Raw genomic sequence first — 21,840 nt, 5'->3', positions numbered from 1 at the left:
GCCCCCCTCATTTCGGAGCTTCCTTTCAAATTAAAGACTTGCCTTATGCGCATTTATGCCATGCAGGTATTTAAAAGTCTCTATCATATCTCCCCTCGCCGCCTTTCCTCCAAAGTATACATATTGAGATCTTTAAGTCGCTTCCCATACGCCTTATGACAAAGACCACCGACCATTTTAGTAGCCTTCCTCTGGACTGGCTCCATCCTGTTTATTTTTGAGGGTGCAGCCTCCAGAATTGGTATATCACTTTTGTTCCAGCCTGAATTAAATTAGCATACAGTGTGGTCTCCAACTGTGACAATGGGAAGCATAAAAAAAATTTGCATTCATTAATTACCATAAATTACCATAATCTTGTTATTCCTAAATGTAAATATCTTTGTCATCTAAGCCATTTCCCTGAATTTCAGCTCCATATAACCTCATTCTAGATCTAATCTCAGATTCCATTGCCCCTTTAATACAGTAACATAGTAAATGATGGCAGATAAGGGCCTGATTCTTATGCTTTGGATAATATCTTTATCCCAAATTCCTCTAATCTACTGGGAGCAGCCATGTTAAAGTTTCTTTTGAAAACATGGGATAGTAATGCATATATATGAGGGATGGGAGCAAATGTAATGGGGTTTTTTTAACACCACCATGGCTCTCTCCCATTGTGGTGTAAAATACTATCAATGCTGCCATAATTTAACAACTATAGAAAGGTTTAATAACTTAATCTTGTGAGATTCTCTTCAGCCTGAACAATAAAAATTATCATAGTTTAAGAGATTTTTATTAATGGCTGTCCAATTGCTTTGTCATTGACAGATGCTTGTATATTAACAGAGCAATGAAAATAATTTGTTCATACCTAGTTGATTGAAATCTTTTAAAAATTAGACTAATATGACCAGCAGTGAATAAAAAAAAGTTCCTTAAGTATCCGATTTAATGTAGCCAACCAGCTCATAAGAGGTTTTGAAGTCTGGTTTCACGCTTAACCCTACCTGGTCACAAAATCAAAGACAACATCCTTTCTTCCCTTCCCCTTTCGACATTTATCCTTTCCTGGCCCAAGTTGCATAGTCAGTTTTCTCCACTTTTTCATCCTTCTACTAGCCATTCGGGTTTTCAGGATATCCCTATTGAATATGCATGTGAGAGATTTGCATATAATGGAGGAAACATGCATGCAATATGTTTCATGCATATTCATTAGGGATATGCTGAAAACCTGACTTGCTGGGGGTCCCCAGGACAGGGCTGAGAATGAGAACCACTGTGCTATATTATATAAACTGATTTATTTCCAGATTTTAACACTTGGTATACAATCACTTTTATTTCATGTTATGATTAGTTTAAACTTTAAAGGGTTATAATTTCAGTTCTGTAGCAAAGGAAAAAACTGTATATAAATTTTTAAGAATAACTGTTTTAAAAGGCTAATGAATGTTAAAAATCTAAGCTAGGCCCCTGCACCAGTCAAAACATTGCTGGCTATATTAAAGGTATTTCCTCTATACAATATTGTTTTTTTAAACCATTTTTGATAGGTTTAATCCCTTTCAACTAATTTAAATGGAATGATAGAAAATGATGACATTAAAGTAGCCATTTTGTTATGTCTTTAAGAAATAATGTCTTCTGAGTTTGATCTAGATTTTAGTAATGGTATATATTAACCATGTTTAGGCAAAAAATGAAAACAGAGTATGAGAGAAGAACGTCTGAAGCTGAAGTTCAGTTTTCCTTTGACCTCCAAGCTACTTTGAGAAGGCATGAAGAAGCACTAAGACATCTGGAAGAATGTTACCAGGAAGAGCAGTGCGACCTGACAGCGCAGCACTTTGAGCAGAAATCTCAGTGGCAATTCGAAAAAGACGAAATCATTCAAGAGAGCGTAGAAGCACAAGAGAGACTGAAGGAAACACTAGAAAAAGAAAAGGCCTCTGAAAAAGAACTGCTGGAGAAAAAACACAAGGAGTATTTGAACAAGCTGACTGCAGAAAAGCTGCAGCTCGAGGAACAGTTGCAAGACTTGAAAAACACTGCAAGAAAGCAAGAAGAAAGTGCATCTGATAGAATACTTCAGCTGCAAAATGATCTCTTTGAGGAGCTAAAAGAGAGAGATCAACTTCAGTGTGAAGCAGAGGGGAAAGCTGCTGTCACTCACCAGAAGCTAGAAACCTTAGAAAAGGAATACGAGCAGATGAGGCGAGACCTGACTTCAAAGCTTCTTACATCTGAGAGCTTGTATAAAGAGACATGTGAGCGAGCTGAAAGAAAAAAAGCAGAGATGGCTCAGGAGATTTCCAAGCTTCAAAGCACCATAAGTGAACTTCAGCAGGAGATGCTCATGCTGACCAAATTGCAAGCTGACTATAACGCGTTAATGAAAGTGAACTCGGAAATGAAGTCTAAGCTTGCTGAGCTTCAAGATCACATACAGCAGCTGGAGCAGGACAGGGACACTTTTAGAAATCTGCAAAAGGTACATGAGCAAGCTGTGAAGGAGAATGTGAAAATGGCGTCAGAGATCTATGGTTTACAGCAGAGACTGCAAGAGATGCAGCAAGAGCCTGCAGCATTGGTTAATATGGATGGAGCTAGCAGTGAACTGCTTGGCCATGTGTTGGCACAAACCAAGGTTTCTCCAAGACAGACGCAGAGAAAACAAACAGAAGATAGTGGTTCTCTAAAAAATATACATGGTGCAGTTCTTCAAGATGCAGAAAACCAAAAAGACTTGATTTCTGTTTTGGAACTTAGGACTAGAATTAAAGAGCTGGAAGAATCTGTTGCGATTCTGTCTAAGATTGAAAAGACCTATGAAAAAACTAAAGCAGAGAATAGTGACCTCAGGGATCAGGTCTTCCAACTTAAAGAAAATATAAAGACATTAAGTGTGGATTGTAAACACATGACAGGGGAGAATAAAGGCATGAACTGTATGGTCCCTGAGCAACAAATAGAACTGGATCAACCTGAAGGAATCCCAGATAATATTTCCAAGCTTAAGACATTATACAAAGATCTGCAGAAAGAAAATGTGTGTCTTCGTGAAAACTTAAAATTGATAGAACTTAAGTATAATGATGCTGTTGAGAAAAATAGAAATTTCTCTTCTGAAGTTTCTGACATACAAAATTCAGAGAAAATAATTGAGCCTATGCTTAAGCTTGAGAATATATGCAAAGAACCTAAGCAAGCGAACACTGATGCCATAAATGTTGTACCTCAGTTTCAGGGAAAGATTCTAGAACTGACGGAGAAAGAAGCAGCCTATTCAAAAGCTTTGGATTTCCCCAAAGAAGTCAGAACTGAAATTTTGAATCTCAAGTCAAAGATTAAAAAATTAATACAAGAAAATAAAAAACTGGAAGAATATGTCCCACGGTATGCAAAATTGCAAACTCTGTTTGAAGAGGTTCAGGAAAAGAATCAGACATGCAGACAAGAAAATTCACAGCTTTGGGAAAAAGTGAAAGAACTGGAGAGTACCTGTGATATTTCTGCCCATGAAAAGACTGATATGCAAAATGACAAACTAACCCTGCAAAAACAGCTAAGAAAACTGGAAGAAAGGGTTGCAGTTCTTCTGAATTGGAAAAAGAAGCATGGCAGGTGTGAATCAAGTATACTAGAAATACAGCTAAATAGAAAGCTGGATGAGCTAACAGAAGATGCGCCAACTTTTGCCGAGCCACAGAACCCAAACGTCCAAGTGGAGAATGTTGAAAAGAAGTCGGTAACAGTGATATCTGGCTTGCAAAGCAAGTGCAGCGAGTTGCAACAAAAAGTTGAAGTGTTGAGGTAACGTACACTTGTAGCATCCATGGAACATCTGTGTACAGCTCATGTATGCCTATCTTCAGCTGCACTGCTGCTTGCTATGCTTTTGCAACTAACACACTAGGGCTGCATAACTGCTAGTTGCTCCATTTTTCTGTATAATATGGCATTAACAAGCAAATTAACCTCTGCTAGAAGACAAAGTTCTAGATTCATGTAGTACATGAACTGTCATGTGCACCATACAAATTAATAAATTTGACTTGCTTTTGTTTTTGCTAGGCAAAAATCTTTATACAATGTGAAGGCAAAGTCGTACCATTGCCTTGAAAAACCTGACTTAAAATCTCTCTAGCATTGCTGGTATAGTTCCATAGTAAGAACATAAGAGTTGCCATACTAGGACAAATCGAAAGGTCCGTCAAACTCAGTATCCTGTTTCCAGCAGTGGCCAATCCAGGTCACAAGTACCTGGCAAGATCTAAAAGAGTAAAACAGATTTTATGCTGTTTATCCTAGAAATAAGCAGTGGATTTCCCCAAGTCCATCTTAATAATGGCTTATGGACTTTTCTTTTAGGAAGTTATCTGAACCTTTTTTTAAACCCTGCTAAGCTAACTGTTTTCAACACGTTCTCTGGCAATTATACGCTGAGTGAAGAAATGTTTTCTCCAGTTTGTTTTAATCCACTACTTTGGGCTCCTTTTACGAAGGCGCACTAGGGCCTTAACACACGGAATAGCGTGCACTATCCGCTACCGCCTCCTCTTGAGCAGGCGGCAGTTTTTTGGCTAGCGTGCGTTAAAAACGCTAGCGCACCTTTGTAAAAGGAGCCCTTAGTAGTTTTATTGCATGCTAGTCCTAGAATTTTGGAAAGGGTAAACAAGCGGTTCACATCTACCTGTTCCACTGCACTCAGTTTCTTATAGACCTCCTATCGTATCTTCCCTGAGCCTTCTCTTCTGCAGGCAGATAGACCTCCTATCGTATCTTCCCTGAGCCGTCTCTTCTGCAGGCAGAAGATCCCTTGCCATTTTAGCCTTCATCATAGATTTGAGGTGTAGCTGTGTTGCAGGTATAACGTTTTGTTTTGGTTTCAGCTCACTTTTTGCCCTAAGCTGCTTGTTATATATCATCAAATGCAAACCTATAATAAAGACGCATGAAGTACATTTCAGAAAAAATAATATAAATCTGGTAATTTATCATTTAAAAAAAATTGTTCAGTATTGGCATATTTCAGCCCTTTAGCTTAAAGGAAAGGGAATATTTCTGGGCAGTACAACAGCGTAAATTCCAAAATAACAGTGAAAGGAGTTTATTTGCTGCTTTCCCCTGAGAGCTTTGGTTTGGAATTGTTGAGCTGTACTAAGTGGTGTTATTGCCAGCCTGTGTAATGAGGCTAAACGTTTCCTTTGGAGGCTGCAAAGTGTTTATTTACAAAGTGCCGAGAGTAGACATGAAAGAATTGGATTACTGATGTTTGTAGGAGGTAATTTTAAATGAGTTAGCCGGCATTTTGACATGTAAATAGCAATTCTAGAAAAGCAGAATTATTAAATTTTAGAAATGGAATACATATGTATTTCAAAACCTTTCCCTATTATTACTCCTAACCACTATTTGAATTTGGGATGTGAGTGAGGAACAATTGTGCTTATCCTTCTGGCCTTAAAAACCACCTTCAAAAAAAGTCAAAAATGTAAGGTCCATAATTGGCTCCTCTAAAGATTTTCCCAGCTTGCAAATCCCTTTTTGACCTATATATCCTATGCAAAATGAGGCATCACATCTGCTTATTTTCTTTTTTGAGTAACGGATTCTAGTAGATGCTAATTTTAAAAAATATATAATCAAGATATACAAAGTGATTAAATTTTCCCTCTCAATGGCTGAGGTGAGATCACGATGTACAGCAGGGGTGTTAAACTCAATCACATAAGGGGCTGAAATCTAAATCGTAGGCTAAGTCACAGGCTGAATTTTTTATTAAGATATTTAGGGGTCATTTTATTAAGGTACACTAACAGATTTAGCACACACTAAATGCATACCTTAATAAAAGCACCCCTTAGCCTTAGTAGAAGTATAGGGTTACAACCTCTCCTGACATAAGAACATAACAGCTGCCATACTGGGACAGACCGAAGGTCCATCAAGCCCAGTATCCTCCTTCCAGCAGTGGCCAACCCAGGTTCCCAAATGTTAACTTAACATATCACATTGAGGTAATAGTCAATTGCTGACACTAAAAACCACCTTAAGTTGACTTTCTGGTCAGGTAGAAGGTTTAGGAATGCAAAACTGTGTGTCTGGGATGAGCTCAGATTAACACAAATGTGCACTGAAGTGCAAATGACAGAAGCCAGATACATCCCAGGGATTCTGTGTTTACAAACCATTCCAGCTGTGCTTTCTTGCTTTAGGAGTTCAGCTGTGTGATTTATATTTTTCTTCCAGTATGTATTAGTTAGATGTGACTGATAATCACAGAGATCACCTCTTCAATAGTGAAGGCAGCCGGGAGGACTAGGCAGACCCAAATGGTGACAGCATCCGGGAGAGTGCAGGCAGTAGAGAGCGTCGGGATCATAGCATCACACAGCGTGGTGACCACGAGACTTACCCGACAGAAGGCATGAGCTGTAGATTCACATGCCTCAAACTTAGGCGTGTGAATTTACAGCTGATGTCATCCAGCAGGCAAGTCTCGCGGCCGCCATACTGTGCTCCCAACGCGCTCTACTGCCGCTCGTGGTCGCCTGCATACTCTCAAGCTGCCGTCGCCGTTCGGGTCAGCCTAGTTCTCCTGGCTGCCTCGTCCTCCCAGCGGGCCAGCTTAATTACAAAACCACTCAGTATTACATGCCATATATGAAAGATTATCAACACATACAATCAGCCGCTGTAGCAAGTGAGTGCCAGTGCACACATTTAAACCTGCTTTATGGAGCAGCTGGTTCAGGAACTAACAAGATGTATTCCACTAAACCTAGTCCTTAGTGGAGTACATGAAGATAATGGTGCTGAGGCCACTTGATAACAGTAGTGATAACATGTTCAGATTTGATGTAATCTCTGGGGTAAATACACAGGAAATCCAATACAATAGCATTTAACTTTTAAAAAAAGGATAACATGAGGAGACTGGTAAAAAAGAAACTGAGGATTAGCTGCAAAGGTCAGAAATTTACATCAGCAGACAATCAGACAAACTGCTCCTACTCAAAAGACAATACAGACTAGAAAGAAAATGGAGAAAAAGTAACTGAGAACACACAAAAACATCATGGAGAAACTAATCCAACAATACAAGCAAAAGCTAAAAGAAAAGAGGACATACTACACCAACCAACTAGGCATAGAAGTTCAAGACACAAAAAAACTATTCCAATTAATAAAAGATGCTAAACCCTTCCTGGCCAATAACGACACTCCACCCCTTTCAGCCACCCTTCTGGCCGAATACTTTAGAAACAAAATTACAATAGCCAGGACAACCTTCGCAGGAACCCCAGTCCACCTTGATGAGATCTCAATGCTCCCCACAGAAAAAGAATAGGCTGCAGCAGACAGAACCTGGTCCGACTTCACCACTATACAATGGTCCGACCTAAACAGACTCTACAAAAAAATACAGCCATGCAGCCTGCGACCTCAACCATTGTCCTCTATATCTACTAAAAACCTCCAGCCCAAAATTCCACACTCTCCTCATACAATGGATACAATCCCTGCTCACAGATGGCCTTTTCCCATGAGACCTAAGTGACATCATCATCACCCCAATCATAAAAGACCCAAAAGTAGCAACAGATCTACCATCCAACTACAGACCCATAGCCTTAATACCATTATATGTCAAGCTAATGAAAGGCCTCGTAGCTAAACACCTCACCAACTACCTAGAAAACCACAACTTGCTCCACCCTACACAGTCTGGTTTCAGAACCAACTACAGCACAGAGACACTACTAGGGTCCCTCCTGGACACAGCTAGACAACACCTCAGCACAGGCAAAAAAAATGCTGGTTATACAACTAAATCTCACCGCAGCATTTGACCTGGTAGACCATGACATTCTACTACAAATATTAGAAACAATAGGAATCACAAGAAAGGTGCACATTTGGGGCTCCTTTTACAAAGCTGCACTAGCGGTCTTAACGCACACACCGGATTAGCATGTGCTAGTCTGAAATCTACCGCCTGCTCAAAAGGTGGTAGTGGCTAGTGTGTGCGGCAATTTAGCGCGCGTTATTCCGCACGTTAAGGCCTTAGCGCGGCTTTGTAAAAGGAGCCTTTGGTTTCAAGGGTTCCTACAATCCGGGACCTACAGAGAAAGACAAACAAAGAAAAATCAGAACCATGGTCCAACCCCTGCGGTGTACCCCAAGGGTCGTCTATATCCTCGACACACTTCAATCTCTACATTGCATCCCTCGGCACCCGCCTAGACAAATTAGGCTTAAATTCTTATAGCTATGCAGATGGCATCATCATCCTCTCTCCTTTTGATCAACCAACATACTCCATAACATACAAACCACATCGTGCACTAGAAACAGTGGCTACATGGATGAAAGAACACAAACTAAAACTAAATCCTGACAAAATAAAATTTATACGTCTCAAAAAAAATAAAACCCCAACCATAAACTTAATAATAAACTCAATCACATACCCCATTCAACCCACCCTAAGACTTCTGGGAGTCATGATAGACAGAAACTGTACCATGCAACCACAAATCAACAAAACAATACAGAAATCATTTGCGGTCATGCAAAACAAAGCAAATCCGAAAATTTTTTTGACAAAACAATTCCAGCTCATGGTCCAATCCTTCTAGACAACTAGACTTCTAGACCTGTGGTTCCCAACCCTGTCCTGGAGGACCACCAGGCCAGACAGGTTTTCATGCTAGCCCTAATGAATATGCATGAGAGAGATTTGCATATAATGGAAGTGACAGGCATGCAAATCTGCTCCATGCATATTCATTAGGGCTAGCCTGAAAACCCGATTGGCCTGGTGGTCCTCCAGGACAGGGTTGGGAACCACTGTTCTAAACAACTGTAACATCCTATGTCTCCCCTGCCCCGAAGTTATGATAAAACAACTACAAACAGTACAAAACACAGCCCTGAGACTGATCTATTCGCTGAAGAAATACGACCACATCACCGCCTCGTACCTCGACTCACATTGGCTCCCAATACAAGCAAGAATACAATTCAAATTTTACTGTCTACTATTTAAAGCCATGAATGGAGACAGCCCAGCCTACTTGAACAACCACCTTATCCGAACTACCACAACCAGGCAAAGGAGAACCCAGAAACTATTCACGTACTCCCTCAAACAGAGGCGTCAAACGCAAAAAAATGTATAATGGCCTACTGGCCACGCAAGCAGTGAAACTAGACCACCAGCTCTGCAATCTACTGATCACAACACCAGACTACAAAACTTTCAGAAAGGAAATAAAAACCCTGCTATTCAAGAAATACATCAAAACAAACTAACTCCGCAGGAAGCATTTCAATCCCCTGAAGTAACCCTCTCAACTCTGTAACAAGGTAATGTGGAATAAAAGTCACTAATGTAATGTTGTTCAAAAAGATCATCCTGGAAGCCCAGACCAAATATATTGCATTTATTAAAAAAGGAGGAAGGAAGACCAGACGGCATCAAAATGGCAGATAATGTTTAATGTGAGCAAGTACAAAGTGATGCATGTGGGAAAGAGGAGCCTGAACTATAGCTACATGATGCAGGGTGCCACATTAGGAGTCACCACCCAAGAAAAGGATCTAGGTGTTATACATTGAAACCCTCAACTCGGTGTGCAGTGGCAGCAACTAAGAAAGCAAATAGAATGTTAGGAATTATCAGAAAAGGAATGGAAAGCATAGATGAGTGTTATAATGCCTTTGTATCACTCCATGGTATGACTGCATCTTGAATACTGTGTGCAAAGAATGATTAGGTTCTTACCTCGATAATCTTCTTTCTTGTAGATGTGTTTAGTAGTCCTGAACACTAGTTATGCATCTGAACCTGCAATTTATTTGCATAATGAAATCACTTATCTTTCAACTCTGCCTCATTCCCAATAGGCTTCCTCCTACCCCCTCAGTTTTTACAAAAGCAGTCAAGAACTTCTATAATGGAAGACATCCACCAGAAGGAGGGCAACAGGGAGAACTCCCAAACACTAGACTTCTGTTCTGCTCTGAACAAATATAACATTATCAAAATTATACAAAACTGCGTGCAACCGGCAGTAACATTTATGGAGCTTGTAGCTACTCACGTGTCCTGCTAAGAAGCAGAAACTCAAACTTGAGATCCCATATTGTTTCCTTTTTTTTTTTTTTTTCTATTTTCTCTAGGTCCTGCAATGCCAGTCGAATGGCTCAGAGTTCCAGGCAATTTATGGAACACTTCTGCTGAGTCAAGGAACAACAACCCTGAACTTAGGTGTCTGTTAGAATGACCTTTCCAAATGTAAAGACTGGTATCGGTCGTCAATATCTCCCAGGAGAGTATATGGAGTGACATGCTCTTTGAGAAGGAAGCTGCAGATCTGCAGCCACCACTGCAAGCTGTCTCTCACATCCATGGTCCATGGAAGCAGTTACTGTAGCGAGTGTCTGAGGAGACCAAGGGATAAGAAAGAGTCTTGAAAGGGTCTCATGTGTGTCTCATGTGTGCTGTCGCCATTGACCTCAGGACCTGCAGTTAATGCCACGCCGTCAGAGCCAGACTCAAGCAGATCTGATATCTCTTTCTGGAGTTTTTATCTCTATGGCTCTAGAATAAAAACCTGGCATTCAACCACATCGAATAGAACTCCCAGGTACTCCAAGCACTTGGTTGGCTCTAAGTAACTCTTCTTGAAGTTGACTATCCATCTCAAGTCCCGGAGGAGTTGGACCACTCTCGAGGCTGCCTGTTCGCCCTGTTCCTTGGACCGGGGCCCTGATCAATATGGGTGTACTTGGATCCTTGCCTTGCCTAGGTGTGCTGCTACCACCACCATCACATTGGTAAAGGTGCAAGGCACCATGGCAAGTCAAAGGGGAGAGTGGAGAATTAGAAATGCATAGAACCGTAAGTACCTAGCAAACAGAATAAACTATAAACCAACTCGTGCCCTACGCTCGAGTCTAGAATACCTACTGGAAATACCCTCCTTCAGAGACATCAAATACAAAAGCGTCAGTTAAAGTATGACCCCAATGTGGTAGAGCTCCCTTCCAAGAGAATTAAAACTAGAAAAGGACACCAAAATTTTCAAGAAAGGAATAAAGATGATATTCTTCGCAGAACACTTTAGCAAATAAAGAAACAATTAGGGGGAATAGCAGCATGGAGGAAATGGGTTACTACCCACTTGGAACATAAGTGTGAACTCACAAATTAATATAAAGAGAGATGAATATATGACATACAGAAGCTATATATGCATAGAAGCTCATGTATTCTAACACCTTTACTGAAGCCCATGCAAACCAATCTGAATTGACTCCCCAGTCCTTAGTAGCAGAATAGAAGCTTCCAATAAATATAAACATACCTCCTATGAGCCAAAAAATGGAAATGTGGAGAAAGGCCTCTGTCAAATCGAAGAAGGCAGGAAATTCCCCAAGTTCCACCACCACAATGACTGAATAAACAGTCTCCTTTTGGAAGTGTGGTTCTCTTAACACATGAGATCCAGAAATGACCTCCAGTCATCTGAGCCTTTCTTTGGCATTGTTAAATACTGTATATGGAGTATTTGCTTGAGTCATCATCCAGAACTGGCATTATGGTGTGAAGATCCAGGAGCCTTTGCACCGTTGCCCGGATTCTGATGGCTCTCTCCAGCCAGCCAGGTAATCTACAGAGTCTGCAAGGGCAGCACAGAACTCGATCTTGTAACCTTCTAGAACAAACTCCAGGACCCAACAATCTGCACCTATCTGTGCCCAAAACGTCCAGTAAGCAAACAACCTGCCATCTATCGGGAGGGGGAGCAGCCGCTGGCCTGGTGTCGCTGCAATCTCTTGGAGGCTAGAGAGGGGTGAGAACCAGAGGCTTGCTGCTTTCTACCCCTGCTGAACCTCTGCTGCAATCCCTGAAGGGACTTCTGCATCGCTTGACTTCCCACGTAAGAGCAGAATCTTCGAGAGTCTTGAAAATTCCTGCGCCCCGAACTCCAAGCTGCCTGGAGTCTGATTTCCAGCAGGGCCTTAGGGCCATGGTCTGTAACACTGGCCATCAGGTCATCCAGACCTTTCTGAGGAAAGGGATGTTACCAGTGGTGTGCCTCAAGGTTCTGTTCTTAGGCCTGTTCTTTTTAGCATTCTTATAAGTGATATTGCTGAAGAGCTGTCGGGTAAGATTTGCTTCTTTGCGGATGATACCAAAATCTGCAATAGAGTAGATACCCCGGATGAAGAAAGATCTAGTGAAACTTGAAGAATGGTCTGAAATTTGTCAGCTAAGATTTAATACTAAGAAATACAAGGTCATGCATTTGGGCTGCAAAAACCTAAATAAACGGTACAGTTTAGGGGGTGAAGAACTTATGTGCACAACAGAAGAGCAGGACTTGGATGTGATGATCTTAAGATGGCCAAACAGGTTGAAAAAGTTACGGCGAAAACTAGAAAGATGCTAGGGGTGCATAGGAGAGATGGCCAGTAGGAAAAAAGAGATATTGATGCCCCTGTATAAGACTCTGTTGAGATTTCATTTAGAATATTGTGTCTAATTCTGGAGACCACACCTTCAAAAAAAAATAAAAAGGATGGAATCGGTCCAGAGGAAGGCTACTAAAATGGTGTGCTCTTTGTCATAAGGCATATGTGGACTGGCTTAAAGAGATCAATATATGTATACTTTGGAGGAAAGGTGGGAAAGGGGAAATATGATAGACGTTTAAATATCTACATGGCGTAAATGTGCACAAGTCGAGTCTTTCATTTGAAAGGAAGCTCTGGAATGAGAGGGCATAAGATGCAGTTGAGAGGTGATAGGCTCAGGAGTAATCTAAAGAGATACTTTTTTTTAACAGAAAGGGTGGTAGATGTATGGAACAGTCTCCCGGAGGAAGTGGTGGAGACAGAGACTGAATTCAAAAAGGCTTGGGAGAGGCACATGGGATTTCTTAGAGAGAAGAAGAGTTAAATGGTTACTGCGGATGGGCAGTCTAGATGGGCCATTTGGCCTTTATCTGCTATTATGTTTCTATGTTTTTCTATGTTTCCAAATAGCATCTGATCCTTGGAAAGCCTGCTGAGAGTGGCTTTAGAAGCTGAGTCTCCTACCCATTGTCTGATCCAGAGCATCTGTCGGGCAGAGATAAAATAGGCTGACACATGTCTCCTGACTCCTAAAATGTCATACAGAGCATCTGCTACATAGCCAGAGCTATGGGAAAGCTTGGCCATAGTCTTGGCTATTCTGGAGACTCCCAGTGGTCAATGATTAGTTCTGTGATGTCAGGATGCAAGGGAAAGAACATGATCTGAGTCGCTAAGCGGCTCATAATTGAGCACTGTGACATAGAGGCTGGCTACTATTTCAGCTGCAATTCACACAGCATTTTAGCTATTAAGCCTTGAACAGTTACCCCACCAGGGCCATCACTGTTCTCTGCTAGTCTCATGCATAAAATAAAACCAGACTCTGCCAGGAAATCTACATCCTGAGACAATAAGGACATGGAATCGGACATTGCATCCTCCCTACTGATGTCAGACTGAACAGCCTGGTCCAGCTTTGAGACCTTGTCTGCACCTGACGCAGGCGGAGGATTAATCCATGGTGCTGCCCCTACTATTACACTTTCAGCAGTCACTGGGGGACCCTAGCAGTTTAAATAATTATTTCACATCAGGCTTACAGAATCTGGGTTGAAGCCTTGCATAGGAGGTCTTCATGACGCCAACAGGGACTCCCTGAAGGTCCTCCTGGGCTCTGTAGTGTTCACGCATCTGCACTTAGTCAAATCTCTGGAGGGTTCTGGAAAAGGCCTCTTCCCCTTGGATTAAGCTTCCTGTGGATCCCCAGCTCTGGAGAATTTGGAAAGGGCTGAATCCAAGGCTCCTGTGTCCCCCCCCCCCCACACACTCTGCAGTACACAGATGTTCCTTGGCCAACCATCCAGCACAAACCTGGTATGATACAGAGGTAGAAAAGCCTGAGGGGTCCATCCCTATCAATATTAAGCAAAATCGAGGGGTTTTGAGGCAGATGAAGGCTTTAGAAAAAAATATTGTTTAAAATCTAAGATGGCTTCCACCAGTGAATGTGCACCAAGCTTGGGGGGAGTTCCCCCCATAAATTCAAAAACTATAGAGAAAGGGGTTTTGGAGGTGGGGAACCCATAGACTATATAATAGCCTTACTCACCTTTTCCTGTGGCGACTGCTTGCCTGCCTCAGCTCGGAAGTGCAGCTGGAACAAATGGAGAACTCTGCCTCACAAGCTTGCATTACAAACTTGGCCTTCGGACAGCCAATTAGACAGATGTCGGACTGAGCCTCAACCCCTGGAAGCTAACCATGAAGAGGGGAAAACCACACTGCTGAGCTACTATTAATCCCGGCCAAGCTGGGAAGGAGCCAAACAGCTTGTGCTCAAGCTCCTGATAAATCAGGGATATGAGCAGCTACTCGGGGTACGGTCCCTGAGCTCCAAAAATATATTGCAAACTGGCTAGACAGGTGTCCCCGAGGGCTGATCCCAATAGCAGCAGACTTCTGCCGCATGAGTCTGTCTTCTCCCAGGCAGAGATCCCAACATGCGTATACTTCTGGGCACTGAGCCTCCAACTTAAAATGACAAAAAATAATAAAACTGCAGAGCAGATCAGAAACACTTGAATGCAGAATAAAAACTGGGGGTGCAGGAGCCCAAGCCTCCTGGAAAGGAGTTTAAAAGATGAGTGATTTCATTCTGCAAGCAACTTGTGGGTTCAGATGTATAACCCTAGCTTTCCAGACTACTAGACACATTGTACTATAATTCTGGTTGCCATATCTCAAAAAGATATAGCGAAATTAGAAAAGATACAGAGATGGGTGACCAAAATGGTAAAAGGGGTTGTATGACTTCCCTAGAAGGAAAAAGTAGCTAGGGCTCTTCAGCCTCCAATGGAGAAGAGATGGCTCAGGGGAGATATGACAGAGGTCTATAAAATGAGTGAACTGGAATGGGTAGATGTAAATCGCTTGTTTACTCTTTCCGAAAACACTAGGAGTAGGGGACATGCGATGAATCTAATTAGTAGATTTAAAGTGAACTGGAGAAAATATTTTTTCACTCATCTTTTAATTAAACTCTGGAATTTGTTGCCAGAGGTGAAGAGAGTTGAATTAGGATTTAAAAAAAGGTTAGGGTAATTTCCTAAAACAAAAGTTCATAAGCCATTATTAAGATAGACTTGGAGAAATCCATTGCTTATTCCTAGGATAAGCAGCATAAAATCTGTTTTACAACTTGGCCTCCAGTACAGATCCTTGGGATCTTGCCAGGCACTTGTGACCTGGGTTGGCCACTGTTGTGAGACCACAAATAACCAAGATGAGAGCAGGAGTTCAAAATGAAGTCACTTTATTAAAACCAACAAACAGTGGATGTTCGAGAACAGTGGTGCGCAGTTTTATTCAGCAAATTATAGTCTTGTGTGGTGGCTCAACACGCACGTGTTTCGGCCAATGTGGCATGATTCAGGAGCCTTTTTAACTCTGTATTTGGCGTGTGCAGTGAGTTTCTGTACTTCTATGTTTATTTCCCGAGTTACTTTGAATCATCAATTTCTTAATTATTTGAGAAATTGTGATCGTGATAAAAAGACTCCACATTGGCTGAAACACATGCGTGTCGAGCCACCGCACAAGACTATGATTTGCTGAATAAAATTGCACATCATTGTTCTCGAACATCCACTGTTTGTTGGTTCTGATTGTGTGTGTGGAGGTTTCTCTCCTGGTTTTTGTTTTGTCACTTTATTAAAAACACAATATGAAAAATGAAGCTGCAAAATCCAGATGAATGGGTGTACTAAGGAGCCTTTTTACTGCTTCATTTTTCATATAGTGTTCTTAATAAAGTGACTTCATTTTGGACTCCTGCTCTCATCTTGGTTATTTGTGGCCTTTCCACCCCTTGAATTTTCGATTTAACTTTTCTGGTTTGCCACCCTTTTCTTTTTCTGGTTTGGCCACGGTTGTGAACAGGATACTGTGCTTGATGGACCTTCAGTCAGTCCCAGTATGGCAACTCTCATGTTCTTGGAGGTAGTGTGTGTGCATGTACCCTTTGCAGATTTATGTTTGTTATTACAATTGTTTATTTATTCCAGTTTGATTAAATCACCTTATTTACTTTTTTTTTTTTTTTGAACATATTATCAAGAATAAACTTCTTGTACAGAATATGATTGAGTCAACATAATATAAACAATTGAAGTAACATCTATATGACAAAATTACTATTTACTCAATCAAAATTAAAGTCCCAATATTGAGATCCAAGATGTTCCTGAGTGAGAAACTATTAAAAGGAAAAAGAATAAATTCAAATTACAAATTAGGCGGTCAGATGAGAGTGGATCAAGAGTAAATTATACATTGAGATTTTCTTAATCCCCTTCAAGGCCCTTCCTGGAGAGAAATCCTGTCAGCTGAGAGGGTTCAAAGAAGATATAATTGCAAGATTTATACTTTACAATGCATTTGCAAGGATATCGTAAAAGAAATGATGCCCTCATTGCAGCGACCCCAGGCTTAAGAAGCAAAAATTCCTTCCTTAATCACCTTATTTACAATGTAAATCAGAACAATGTATGAGTAAAATTAGAAGCAGGAAAAGAACTATATAAAAATATAGGAAAGAATCGAGCATTCTGCCAGGGCAACTAACTGAAAGAAGAAAAACAGAGATTCAGGAAGGGAGGTTAAAATAAAACATCAAAACACAATAACAATAGGAATACTGACATTGACTGCATTTGGCCCCCTGAGCTGCTAAAGAAGCAGCATATGGATATACTGTATATAGGATTAGCTTAAGGTCCTGGAAAAAGTTTTTAAGCCTGTTTTGAATTTATTAAAGGAGCTTTCAGATCTATGGAAAGAGAAATTGTTCCATAAGAATGGAGCTAGAAAGTAAAGCACTTCCTAGTGGATTTGTATGAATTTGGAGTGATGAGTTTGTGATCATTTATTAAATGGAGAGGAGTCTGTACAAACATGCATGAATTGTAACTCTGCCCTTGCTTCACCTAATTTACATTTCAAATAATGCCTGAATGCTGTGCAATACTGTCTTGTCACTGGATACTATTTACATGCAACTTTTCTGTGCGGAAAACCTTTAAAAAATAATTTGATTCCTCTTTGGTTTTCACAAATCCATACAAAACTAGTCCCTGATTTATAACCAATTCAGTAGTAATAACTGCCCTCTTTCAGAACTGGTGTAAATTTGCAGTGGTTTGCTTCTCTCCAAGTATATTGATGGGTATTATTTTGTTAGGAAGAATGTGGGGTCAGTAACTTAAAGCCGGCAAAGCCCTCCCAGCTGGCTGTTCCCCCCCACAGTTTTAAAACATAAATATGCTGGCTTATGATTCATGAGTTTGGAGCGAGGGAGTGAATTTTGAAGACAGGAGAGCACAGATGGTTCTCATCAAAGATGCTGCACCATCCTATCTCCTTTCCTTCTTGGTGAAAGGATGTTTACCTTCCTCTATCCCTATTTTTATTTCTTTCCAGTCCAACAAGGAAAACCTTGTTGGACCTGTGTTCTTAATGAAAAATGCAGGGATTTTTGTAATTGTGAGGAATTCTAAAATCTGGCCTTTTTAAGGATGAGAGCCTGAGAATTTTGAGAATTTATAGTGTCAGGAAATAAATATGTTATGATTAAAAACGCTTACTTAGTGTGCCATAATGGCATGTATCCCCTTTCCTCCATTCAGCTTTGGACATGTTGTCTTGGGGGAATTAGAACAATCATGAATTGTGTGTAATGTCTGGGGGGGGGGGGTGTATGTCTGTGGAGATGATGTGGGATGTTTGAGGAAAGAAGGATCTATAGGTGGGTGTGCGGGGATATATTGAGGGGAAAAGGGTGTGTGTTGCCTGCAGGCATATAGGCTGCTCAGCCCTCCTTCCATCCCTCATTTGCATTATCCCTATCATTTATCTAACACCCTCCCACTTGTGATATCTCCTGCTTCCTACCAGCTCACTTTGCGTTCTCTATTTCCCTTCCCTGCCCTTGCACACTCTACTTCCCTTCTCCCTACCCTCTCCTTTCCTTGCTATGGCCATGGCTTCAATCCTCTTTTTATACAGGCAGTTCCCATTTTACAAACATCCGATTTACATCGGACTCATACTTAAGAATGGGTTCTACTGTACCTTTGGTGTCCCAACGTGCCCCTCTCCCTCCTTCTCTCTGGAGTTCCAACATGCTCCTTTCTCTCCCTCCATTATGTGCTCCAAGTACATACCTCCCTCCAGTGGGTTTTTTACCTTCTGGCTGGCTCCCTCCTCCTTCCAGCTGCAATCATTTCTCTGCACAAAGCCGCAGGCAGCGACTCCTAAGCACATCCTGTGGCTGAGCTGGAAGCCTTCCCTCTGACATGGGAGGAGCTTCCTCCCATGTCAGAGGGAAGACTTTGGCTCAGCCACAGGATGCGCATAGGAGCCACTGCCGATGGCTTTGTGCAGAGAAACAACTGCAGCTGGAAGGAGGAGAGAGTCGCTAGAAGGTAAACATTCGCCGGAGGGAGGCACGTACTTGGGGCACAAAATGGAGGAAGGGAGGGAGAGGTGTGCGTTGGGACTCGGAGGGAGCATGAACTTAGGGCACAGAATGGAGGGAGGGATAGAGGGGAGCATGAGCCTTAGGATGGAAGAATGGAGGGAGGGAGGGAAAGAGATGCTGAGGTGGGGAGAGAATAGAATGGGTGAATTGGGTGTCTGAGAGAGAGGGAAATAGAGATGGTGCACACGGGGAGATGAAGAAAGAGGAGAATTGTTGGGCATAGAGAGGGGGAAATAATTATTGGACATGGTGGTGGGAGAGGAGTGAGGTAGAGATGAGAGGGAGTAATGTTGGATGTGGTGGCAGTAGAGAGGGAACAATGGGATGGATGGAAAGGGATGCCTCAAGGAGGTGGAGAAAGTGGGAAGAATACTAGGATCCATACAAATACTAGGAGTTACATACAAATTCAACTTAAGAACAAAACCCGTTCTTAACCTGGGGACTGCCTGTACTGGTATGGTTGCCATTGCCACATGCTCCTTTTTTTTTCTTTTTTTTTACAGCTGCTGTATTCTCCTATGTAGGTGATGGAGTCTGACTTCTTGAAACCTCTGGCACTCAGATTGTACTGTTACTTGATCCGTTTGTGCAAATGCAAAGAAATAAATAGGGATAGAGCCCTCAAAAGGGCCTAATCTTTAAGCAAAGGAAACTTAAACATGAAAATCCTGCTTACTGATTGATGTTGTATCATTAGTTCAGGAATTCTCAACCTAATCCTAGGGACAGGATACATCAAGCCTATTCGGGTTTTCAAGATACCCACAATAATTATGCATGCAATACCTGCATTGTATTCAAATCTATCTTGTGTTTATTAATTGACTGGCTGGCTCTAAGTGTCAGAGGACTGAGTTGAGAACCACTGCATTCCCTCACTCCATCCTACCCAAATATATGTATGGCTTTGTAGTCAGCATGCTATTTCTAAAGATATGCTGTTGTAAAAGTTGGTTACTTATGTTCAAGCTGGGTTTTCTTTCCATACTTCAGCTGTGAGATTCAGAGGCTCAGTGAGGAGAAGGTTGCCTTGAGAAACAGCTTAGAGTCCCTGAGAGAGGAAGGTACGACTTCTGACCAGAAACGAAAGGTTCCAAAGGGATCTCGAGAAGAAACATGGTAAGAATTCAGATGATTTAAAGCCAGCACAATGTTTACTTTCTGGGCAAGATTAATTTTTGTAACATCATTTCCAAGCAGACACAGCTGATTGTTTTTACCATTAAAAGAAAAATCCTCAAATCTGTTGAGTAGCTTATACATTTTACTAATGTCAGATTCATTCATGCCTCTTTCTCTGAATTATCTTATGAAAGCTTGAATCTAAAATGTTTTGCCTGATATCTTCCAAATTACTTGGTTTTCTTTTAATGCATTGTTTTTGCAGGCAAATTGGATCCTTTCTATTTTCTGAGCATACTGTTTATTCTACTTGAAGCTCTGGATGTGTAAATGTATCACAGTAACCAAATATGCATTGTGGTGTTCAAATTTTATATTTTAGGCAGAGGCAGAGTATAGAGACTGCTAAAGAAAAGCAGACAATTCAGAAGATGGTTGAAAAGTTAAATAAACAGGTATGTGACCTGCTACAGCATTTCTCAGGTGTCTGATGAAAGAAAGATCTTTCTTCGTCTTGTGTGGATGGGGGCTCATGTTAAAGGATCCTCTGTCAGCAGGAGTCCCAAGTCTGCCTGAAGCTGAAAAAGCCACTGCCTCTGGAACCTCTTCCAAAATGTTTGCTTGTGTAGCACTTTGTATTGGACATGTATTTTAATTGTGCTTATAAAATGGAAGGTTATTTAATAGAGTTTTAATAAACAGGACATTCATTAACTGGAAATGACTTGAATACAAATGAGAAGCTAATTCCTGTTTTCTACTTGAACATTTTTATAAAATTAGTAAAGAAACCTGGAGTTTTCAAATTGAAATTACGCATTATCAAGTTTTAATGAGATGTCAAGATATTCAACCAAACAGTTATTTTATTGTGCAAAACATATACTATAAACAAAGTCTATATCTTATTGTCCATCTTAAAGTCTCATAAAGAGATCCAAAAGCTGTGATGTAAAAGTAGGCTAAGTCTAGGAATGCCTAGAATGTCCCAATTAGCATCCCAGTTTCTGCAGCCGTAGATGCCTTCATTCAGGGGATGAATTGAAACTAAACAGAAATAAAAACGACTTAAACAATCATACACTACACCGAACACTTGAAACAGTAGCGACATGGATGAAAGAGCACAAACTGAAATTTAACCCAGACAAAACAAAATTCATCCTCCTCGAAAATAACAAAACCATAACCGACATAAAAATCAACGCAATCAACTACCCTATAAAACCCACCCTAGAACTACTAGGAATAACAATAGACAGATGCTGCACCATGCAACCACAAATCAATAAAACAATACAGAAATCATTCACTGTTATGAGAAACTTAAGACAAGTTCGAAAATTCTTCGAGACGACACAATTTCAGCTCATAGTACAACCCCTAATACTAGGACTACTAGACTACTGCAACATCCTCTATCTCCCGTGCCCTGCCACAATAACAAAACAATTACAAACAATTCAAAACACAGCGCTAAGAATCATCTACTCTTTGAGGAAACATGACCATATTACAGAGGCATACTTCAGCTCACACTGGCTTCCAATCCCAGCAAGAATATTATTCAAATTCTATTGTCTACTATTTAAAACTTTAAATGGAGAAAGCCCGACCTACCTGAACAACTGCCTCATCCAAAACACCTCAACCAGGCTCAGGAAAACTCACACCCCATTCGCACACCCTTCAATCAAAGAAGTTAAATGGAAAAAACTATATGATGGCCACCTAGCCACTAAAGCAGCAAAACTAGACAACCAAATCTCCAACCTACTGATGACGACCCCAGACTAGAGAGTTGCGCGGGGACAGAAATCCCACCCGTCCCCACCCGTCCCCGCCAAAGTCCCACCCGTCCCCACCCGTCCCCGTGAGGAATCCCTCCGTCCCCACCCGTCCCCGCGAGGAATCCCTCCGTCCCCACCCGTCCCCGCGAGGAATCCCCTCCGTCCCCACCCGTCCCCGCGAGGAATCCCCTCCGTCCCCGCGAGGAATCCCCTACGTCCCCGCGAGGAATCCCCTACGTCCCCGCCCGTCACTATAAACTACAGAAATAGTTATTTCATTTAATTATGCTACTGAATTAA

At 41.3% G+C, this 21,840-nt stretch overlaps 1 protein-coding gene across 5 annotated transcripts in view; it reads left to right on the top strand.

Annotated features, from left to right (window-relative positions):
• NIN (ninein) overlaps positions 1–21,840 on the top strand; it is a 263,739-nt gene that overhangs the window by 158,030 nt on the left and 83,869 nt on the right. For 4 of the 5 annotated variants that reach the window (XM_033951532.1, XM_033951530.1, XM_033951531.1 and 1 more), the window contains exons 17-19: positions 1,687–3,807; positions 19,622–19,747; positions 20,133–20,205. In XM_033951532.1, coding sequence (XP_033807423.1) covers positions 1,687–3,807; positions 19,622–19,747; positions 20,133–20,205 — 2,320 coding nt within the window. The remainder of the gene's footprint in view (positions 1–1,686; positions 3,808–19,621; positions 19,748–20,132; positions 20,206–21,840) is intronic. The other variant, XM_033951534.1, reaches the window with a different exon arrangement.

The sequence above is a fragment of the Geotrypetes seraphini genome, chromosome 7 (genome assembly GCF_902459505.1).
Source record: "Geotrypetes seraphini chromosome 7, aGeoSer1.1, whole genome shotgun sequence".
In the NCBI taxonomy this organism is placed as follows: domain Eukaryota; kingdom Metazoa; phylum Chordata; class Amphibia; order Gymnophiona; family Dermophiidae; genus Geotrypetes; species Geotrypetes seraphini.
Note: the sequence above shows the minus strand (reverse complement) of the source record. Positions and strands in the feature narration are given on the sequence as shown.